The sequence below is a fragment of the Pelodiscus sinensis genome, chromosome 30 (assembly GCF_049634645.1).
Source record: "Pelodiscus sinensis isolate JC-2024 chromosome 30, ASM4963464v1, whole genome shotgun sequence".
Lineage (NCBI taxonomy): Eukaryota > Metazoa > Chordata > Testudines > Trionychidae > Pelodiscus > Pelodiscus sinensis.
In genome coordinates, this window is record NC_134740.1 from 6362923 (window position 1) to 6371129 (window position 8207).

Genomic DNA, 8207 nt, shown 5'->3' on the forward strand with positions numbered 1-8207 from the left:
GTCCCGGCCGGAACCGACATCTCAGCTTGTCTCCGCCCGCAGAGAATTAGCCCGGGGCAGGCGGACACAGGACCATGGTCACCGCCCCACGGGTCGGACCCTCGTTCCTCTAGTCCCAGAGCAGCTCCGAGACAGGGACCAGTGACAGAAGCGCCAGAGCCAGTGAGAAACCCGCAGTGGGTCCCTTGACTTCCCAATTGCATCTCACTCTGATTTCCAGTAAAGGGGGGGACAGTACCCGGTTTAACATCCCTTCCCCGTGCGTGGTGGTGCCGTTATGATAACTCAGAGTGTTCTTCAAATCCCTGTCCATGTCCTGTGTCTTCTAGTCACAGCTAGTCACAGGAGCCGAGCTGCCCTCTCGTGAGTGATGAAAGGGGAGCATCGTGGATGAACCACTCAACTGGAAACGGACAGGCTGCTCGTTGGATAAGCCACTCAGTGCCTCAGTTTCCTCTCCTGCAGCATGATGGATAGGGATACTGAGAACTCTCTCAAGGGGGTTGTAAAATTTATTCATGGTTGCCAAGTGTTCCGAGACTGCGCATTGGAATATATTAATAATAATGTCAGTAATAGAAGACGAAGAGGGAACGTGATCAATAAAGCGATTAAGCTGAGGGGCGATAGAGACACAAAGGGAACGCGCTGCTGCCTCTTTTGAACGCCCAGCGCCCGGACTGTCAGCGTCAGAGCCGCCGGGACTTCCCTGATCCTCGCCACTGGAGGTTTCTGTCTGGCACGTTGATACCGGGTGGTGTCCTCGGGCCTCAGGCCGGTCATTTGCAAATATACCAAGTTCAGGGACTTGTCTCTGGAGGTGGTGAACCGCCCTTCGATAGCCTGAGACAGCCACTGGGGGGATTCGCTTCCAGAGCCAATCACAGCCCTCAACTCCAGCCTCCCACTCGGAGCCTGCCGGGCCCAGGGCATCCCGTAGCTGCTGAAGGTGAAGCGTGAGGCTTTGCAAAAGAGGCGCAGCGAGTCTCCGGGCGTCTTCACATCCCCTCCATGTGGGAGCGGGCACCTGGGAACAATGACACGCTTTGAAATTAGATTAACAGCAGTAACAGTAAATCTCTGCAGTGAAATCACGATGAGCGATCCCTTCCAAAGCTGCTACAATAAAAACCAAAAGCAGCCAAAGTCTCATTGTGCCTGGTGCTGGAGGGGGAAGTTCTCCGGGGACTGGCTGGTCTCTGCCCAGACCCTCGGGGCTGCGGATTGTTCTTGCGGGTGCACCCTGGGCAGACAGAGGGAGAGATTTAAACAGGAACCTCTCTCCCCTGGTGCATGGCCTGTCATTTATGAGGCACACTCGCGCCCTGTGTTTTACACTCGGCCTTAGGGAGCAGCATCAGACGGCCCTCCCCCGCTGCCCCTCCGCCTCGCCGGGTGCTGAGCAGCGCCTGCGCGGTGGCGTCCTGAGGATGCTTTGACCGACCGGAGGAATGCGGTGACGTCATGTCCCCGAGGAACATCCCGGGGACCGAGGGGGCGTGTCCTGGGCGCCAACACATTCCATAAGTGCTGGGCCCCGCCCCCATACAGGCCTGTGGTGCAAACGGACGCCCAGAAGCTGGCTCGGGTATCGGAAAACAAGGGGGTGGCGAGGGAGAGGTGGAGACGTTTCGATCCAACCAACCCGCACAAGGGAGCGGAAGGGAACTAGCCATTTCAGAGCGGGAACAACTAACGTCTTTGTATCGTATCAGAGGGGTAGCTGTGTTAGTCTATAAGGTGTCACTGGACTCCTCACCGCTTTTGCAGATTCAGACTAATTGAAGTATTAGAGCCTAAGATTTCACATGATGCACATGCCATGCATCTGACGAAGTGGGTCTTTGCCCACGAAAGCTTAGCTCCAACACTTCTGTTAGTCTATAAGGTGCCACAGGACTCCTCGCTCTCTTTGTATCAGTGTGTATAGGGGAGGGAGCCGGCCCGGCCAGGGAGTCTGTGTTTGGCTGAGGGGGAACAGAAAGTCCGGAGAGTCTCTGAGCCGGGCCATTGTCACGGGCACGGATGTGCGGGTGTAACTGCGGCCATGGACAGGGGAGCCGGTACCTGCTTTGTCGCAATGAACCCGATAAAGGGAAAAAGAGAAACTCCACTGCAATAGCTCATTGGTCCGGTACCCGGCATCTCTGCCCTGCAGATAAACCGCTTCCCCTTTTTGGACAGGCCCCGCTGCGCTCTGTGTCACTGTGTGTCTCTGGAGCAGTAGTAGGTGGCGGTGTCTGCAGCTGTCAGCGAGCGGAGCTGCAGCGAGAACTGGTTCTTGGCGGTGTCTTGCGCGATGGTCACTCGGCTCTGCAGGGCGCTGGCGTAATAATTGGACCATCCGCTAGATCTATAGTAAATGCGCCCCACCCATTCCAGCCCCTTCCCCGCGGGCTGCCGGATCCAGTCCCAGATGGCGCTGGTGCTGGAAACCGAGTCTCCGGAGATGCTGCAAGTGACTGTCAGGGACTCCCCGGGCTTCGCCGCTCCCGGGCCCGTTTCCTTCAGCTGCACTTGGGAGAGGACCCCTGGGAGGGAAAAACGGAAATGACGGAGTGAGCCAGGCCCTGTCCCCTGGGCGTTGGGAACATGTGAAAATGAAACTCACTCCCTTAGGCGCGGTCTCGGAGTGTCACCCAACTAGAACTGAATTGCTTTCGGATCCAGGAACCTCATTCCCTTAAGCTGCCTTGAACTGCTCCTCTTCTGCAGCTAGTGCAAGGAAGCCTTCCCCGAATCCGGAGAGCCACGTACCTGAGAAGTCCTCCAGCATGAAGAGGAAAATCAGTAGTAGGCGCATATTAAGCAACTGTGAAAACAGGACCCAGCAGCCAGACCCGGGCAGTTCTGTGTCCGAGAAGAGACCGAGCCTCCTCCAATCCGGGGATTGTATTTGAAGAGGAACCCGCTGGGCGGGGATTTGCATGGGCGGGTCCCAGCATCGATACAAAAGCGGACAGCGCGCGAGCTCTGCCTGCACTTGGGGATCGCTCCGTGCGACACAACCCGCCCCGCTCCCAGGCAGGGAGAGCAGCTCAGCGAAGTGAGCAACCGCCTGAGGCATCTGGACGCGCAAACTCAGTTTAAACAAACAGCGTTTGGTCATTGAACTCTCCCAGCCAAATGTCAGCGGGGGACGCTCCTTCGTAGCACTGAATATTTGAAACAGAGAAATTACCCCCCCTCTTCTGTGGTTTTGCTGGGGATTCCAACCGTTTTGGCCCCATTTCTTTAATCTCATCCTGGGTCATTGAATCAGAGCTGGAAGAGACCTCAGAAGGTCATCAAGTCCAGCGTCCTGCCCAAAGCAGGACCAATTCCAACTAAGTCAACCCAGCCAGGGCTTTGCCAAGCCGGGACTTAAGCACCTCTAGGGATGGAGATTCCACCACCTCCCTAGGGAACCCATCCCACCACTTTACCACCCTCCCTAGCAAAATAGTTTTTTCTAATATCCAACCTGGACCTCTCCCACCACAACTTGAGACCATTGCTCCTTGTTCTGCCATCTGTCACTACTGAGAACAGCCTCTCTCCATCCTCTTTGGAACCTCAGGAAGTTGAAGGCTGCTATCAAATCCCCCCTCAGTCTTCTCTTCTGCAGACTAAATAAATCCAAATCCCTCAATCTCTCCTCATAGGTCATGGGCTCCACCCCCATAATCATTTGATCCCCCCACCTCCCCCACTGGACCCTCTCCAATGCATCCACATCCTTCCTATAGTGGAGAAGGGGCCCTGGGGCAGAACTGGACACAATATTCCATATGGTCAGACCAGTGTCCTACAGACAAGGAAGAGGCAAAGGAACAAAAACGAGCTACGAGCCCCAACCCAGCGAAAACATAAACTGGTGACACTTAACAAGAATGGTAAACTGAACCTCGAGTGCAAGTTTCAAAGCGGAAGGAACAGAACCCCCAACATCAAACACTGCCCCGCTTTACACATTCTGACAGGGTTTACCTTTAGAGAAAATCTATTTCACAGTATTCAGCTGTATACGTGCAAGATAGATAAGAATCGTTGTTCCCGGTTTAGTCCTGTATTTTGAGAACAAGATTATCTTTCTTTCAACAGCAAAATCAGGGGAAAGCGCGCACGCAATCCCCCACTACCACAAATTGTGCAGTCGAGTTTCCTCTACTTGAGAAAATCGCAGGGGTCAGCGCACCCGCAGTGCAATGGATGGGCCTCACCCTGGGAAAACCACCGTCCTGAACGTGGTATTTCCTCTGCCAGGTAAGTATAAACTCTTGTCTCAGAGCCCCCGCCAAGCCTCAAGCGACCCGAACTCTCACATCACGGTGGCTCCCACTTCCACCTCCAAACAACCCCGCCGGCACCGCTTCCCGCTGCTGCCAGCTGCCCCTCCCCTGTCCCCAGATCCCACCCAGAGCCCCGCTTGCAAATTAGGGCCCCGCTCGTCAGCCCGCTCCCACTCCCATAGTACTCCGCTCGCACACACATCTGCATACGTGCACACGGGGCTCCGCCCCTCCGGATGGGCCACGCCCCTGACTGCCCTTGGTCCACACTCTCCAGTCCAGCCAGACCCGGTTCTTCAGCTGCTCAGCGCCCGATAGACAGAGCCCAGGACCCTCTCTCAAGTGCTCCCCCAGGGGTGGTGGGTTAAGGGAAAGTAGCAGGGCGGGGGACAAAGGGGCACAGCAGGAGAGGGTGCACCTGGCCACATGCCCCGGCGCTCACTGTCAGCGGCGGGGAAGCCACGTGGACACAGGCTTCCCACCGGTGTGGTCCTCTCCCCCTCCCCGGTATGAACCAGCAGGGGAGCAGATGGAGCCGGGGGCGTGTTGCTCTGCTGCTCCCGCCGCGGCCAGTGAGTGGTGGCGGGAGGTGCTGCGGGTGACAGGCCCATCCTGCAATTACCGGGCCGCTCAGGGATTCGGGGCCGGCCGGCTGCTGTCGGGTCCCTTGCTGCCCGGTGCTCAGGTACTCGGGCCCTGCCCCCTTGCCCATCCTGCCAGGGTACAGGGGCCCTGTACCCCTTGTGGCCCCCACACTCCATCCACAGTCCCGTCTCTCTAAACCCCGCATTTCTGGCCTTCCCCGCAGAGCCTAGGAGCTCCCGGGAACTCGCATCGCCCCGGGCCCCAGAAGAGTTTTTCCTGCTCTGCCTGCGCCTGTCACATTCTCACCGCCAGTCCGTGTATCACGTGGTGCGAGTGGGTAACTGGCCCGACCAATCAGCGAGCGAGATCATCCGGGCAGGTTACCCGGGTTGGTAAATAATCCGCTCGCCCCGCGTTCTAACAGAACGTGCTGCAGAGGGCGGCGGGAGACGCGTTTTGGCGCCACCTGCCGGGCCAGCCCCGCAGTCTGAGCGACTCTGGTTTCAGCCGGGCTCTGTGGGAGACCGGGCCAGGCCCGATGCGTAGGGCGGAGCGTCTCAGTCAGACCCTCAGTGCGGGGCCCTGCTCGGAGACAGGGGATTGGGCTCCGCGGAGCTTGACTCGCCTCCTTTCCCTTCCCCTCCTCACCCCCTCGGCCAGTGTCTCCCCGCTTCTGATGCAGACTGAGTGTGACCGGGCCCCAGTGACTCCAGACAACGCGCCTCCCCTTTCGCACCAGCCCCGCTGCGCTCTGTGTCCCTGTGTCTGGTGCAGTAACAGGGGGCGGTGTCTGCAGCTGCAGGGAGACCTGGTTCTTGGCGATCTCTGCAGAGACGCTGGTCCGGCTTTGGAGAGACGCGGCAGACCACTTGCTCCAGTCATCCGAGCTACCCACTCCAGCCCTGTCCGGGGGGCTGCCGGACCCAGTTCCATGCGGAGCTGTTGCTAGTGATAGAGACCCGGTCACAGCGCAGGTCAGGCTCAGGGTCTCTCCGGGTGTCACTGCGCCTGGCCTGATTCGACCAACTGCACCTGCGAGCGGAGTGGGGACAGGGAAACAAGACCATGGAAGAAATGAGCCAGCCCACGAATCTCTGGCCCTGACCCCAGTTCTCCTGCTCCCGAACACACACTCACAGCCGGGGGACGAGAGCGGGGAAAGGAAAAGCCACAGAAATTTCATTCTCGCTTTCGTGCACTGAGGGAAACTCCCCAGCGGCCTGTCCCGGCAGGTTTGTTTTTGTTCATTCCCTCTGGGGCACCTCGAACTGGCCACTGTGGGCAGACAGGGCACTGGGCTAGAGGGACCTTTGGCCTGACCCAGTCTGGCCCTTGTCGTGTTCTCAAAAGAGAGAATCTTGTGGCGGCGCGTATCACGGTGGGTCCCAGCGGGTGCAGTGATACGTGGCGGTGTCCCCAGCGCTCAGCGAGCGGAGCTGCAGGTAAAACTCGTTCTTGGCGTCATCCTTGGAGATGGTCGCTCGGGATTTCAGGGCCGCCGCGTAGTTTGTGCTCCCGGAGAAATGGACGCGCCCGACCCATTGCAGCCCGTGGCCGGGCAGCTCCCGCACCCAGTTCCACCAGGCTTGGGTAGAGATGGAGTCCCCGGATACCGCACAAGTCACTGTCAGTTCCCCGCCAGGGGCCACCAGTGCCGGGGCGGACGGGACCAGCTGGATCCCGGAGAGGACACCTTGGAGGGGAGAGACACCGAGAAGTGAGGCCTCAGGGAGAACCCAGATCATAAGCAACAAACAGAAAGAAGGTGGAATCTCTCTCTCTCTCTCTCTCTCTCTCTCTCTCTCTCTCTCTCTCTCTCTCTCTCTCTCCTCTCACACACACACACACACACACACACACACACACACAGACTCACAAGGCCACAGCAGGGGGAGGACAAGGGCAGTGACCGGAGCTTTCCTCATTATTCCAGACGCGGATGGAGAGAAACCTCTGGGGGTTTCTGTATAAACAAGACTCCAGGTGGCTGATTTGCATGAAGCGTCCGCGCTTCAGTGGCGGGTACAAAAACAGGCCAGCGGCTCTTTGTGGCCGCACCCTCCCCCCCCCCTCTGTGTTTTAGGGGACGCATCTGTGCAGCTCGGGCCGGGCCATTCCTAGGGAGCCAGAACCGGCGGTGACTGGAGAAGGGGGCGGGGTCTCCTCTTTTCTCCCTGTGGAACCGGTCTGGTGGCTCAGAGCCGGGGGCCGGGAGTCAGAATCCAGGTTTCTCCTCCCGGTTCCGGGCGGGGCTGGGGTCTGGCATGTGAGCGCAGGGGCAGGCGGGAGCCCGGACTCCTGGGTTCTCCCCCAGCTCCGGAGGAACGTGGGATCCAACGGGTTAGAAAAGGGGGCGGGGGTGGAGATTAGGATCAGGAGCGCACAGAGCAGGGGGCCATGCGTGGGGGAGTCCTAGCCCCTGCCCCAGATCTGGGAAGGGAATCGGCCCCGCTGGCTCCTGGCAGACGGTCTTTGGGAACCAGGAGCCCGTGGCCCTGTCCCCGGTTTGGGAGCAGATGAGGGTTTATGGGGTAAAGCAGAACGGGCTGGAAGATCTGGCTCCTGAGTTCTGTTATCAACTCTCAGAGGGCAGCGGGTGGGACCGAATGGTTAGAACAGCACAAGGGAGTTGATGGGGCTTCTCTTCCGAGTAAGGCACCGACTGTATCTGTGACCCGGGCAAGGTCCCTTAAAGGAAGATTTTTCAAAGGAACTGAACATTCCTATTAAGTTAGGCTGGAGTCTCACAGAAACCTGGCGCCTAACTCCCTCAGGTCCCCGGGAAATTCAAGCTCTGATTTCAGAACATCCCCTCCAGCACCCTCAACCCCCTGCCTTGGAGGATCTGAGCAATGCTGGGTAAATGTTGTAGTATTTAATTATACTCTCTTTTTTTCTTTTCTTTTCTGCTGTTGCACTTAGCAGCACACTCTGCAGAGCCTAGGTTTGAAGGGGGAATCGAGACCACTGAAAGCAATGGATTTTGAAGGCAACAGATAATTTATTCCCTGAAAACCCCTTAGGCCATTGCCCAGATATACACAAATCTAAAGTAAAAATCTCAAAAACAACTAATAAATTACAAGCCTAAATCCCATTTTCAAAAATTACCTTTCATTTTGGAAGCCCTCAGTGACTCAAGAAACTCAACCCATTTTTCAAGAGTGATTTTAGGATTTAGGGCCTTAAATATCTTTGATTTATATAAGATTTAGGGAAACCTTCTTCAGAACACCTCTGTGACTCAGTGGTCAGTTTGGAAGACAGGCGACTCTGGGGAAAATGGCCTATGGGTGCTAAGATCTGGTCCACCAGAGATAACCGCTGCTGGGCCCCCACACTGCTGCATTT

At 57.4% G+C, this 8207-nt stretch overlaps 1 non-coding gene and 2 gene segments (V, D, J or C); all 3 read right to left on the minus strand.

Moving 5' to 3' along the window:
* Nucleotides 1–2068: 2068 nt before the first annotated feature.
* LOC142821186 (immunoglobulin heavy variable 6-1-like) lies at nucleotides 2069–2855 on the minus strand. The segment is given in 2 exon segments: nucleotides 2069–2531; nucleotides 2758–2855. Coding segments are annotated over 2 exon segments (375 nt in total).
* A 1234-nt stretch (nucleotides 2856–4089) lies between these two features.
* LOC142821395 (U1 spliceosomal RNA) lies at nucleotides 4090–4253 on the minus strand. The gene has a single exon (XR_012898169.1). It is a non-coding gene; the product is annotated as a U1 spliceosomal RNA (small nuclear RNA).
* Nucleotides 4254–6229: 1976 nt separating this feature from the next.
* Nucleotides 6230–7974, minus strand: LOC142821238 (immunoglobulin heavy variable 4-4-like). The segment is given in 2 exon segments: nucleotides 6230–6549; nucleotides 7968–7974. Coding segments are annotated over 2 exon segments (327 nt in total).
* Nucleotides 7975–8207: the final 233 nt, after the last annotated feature.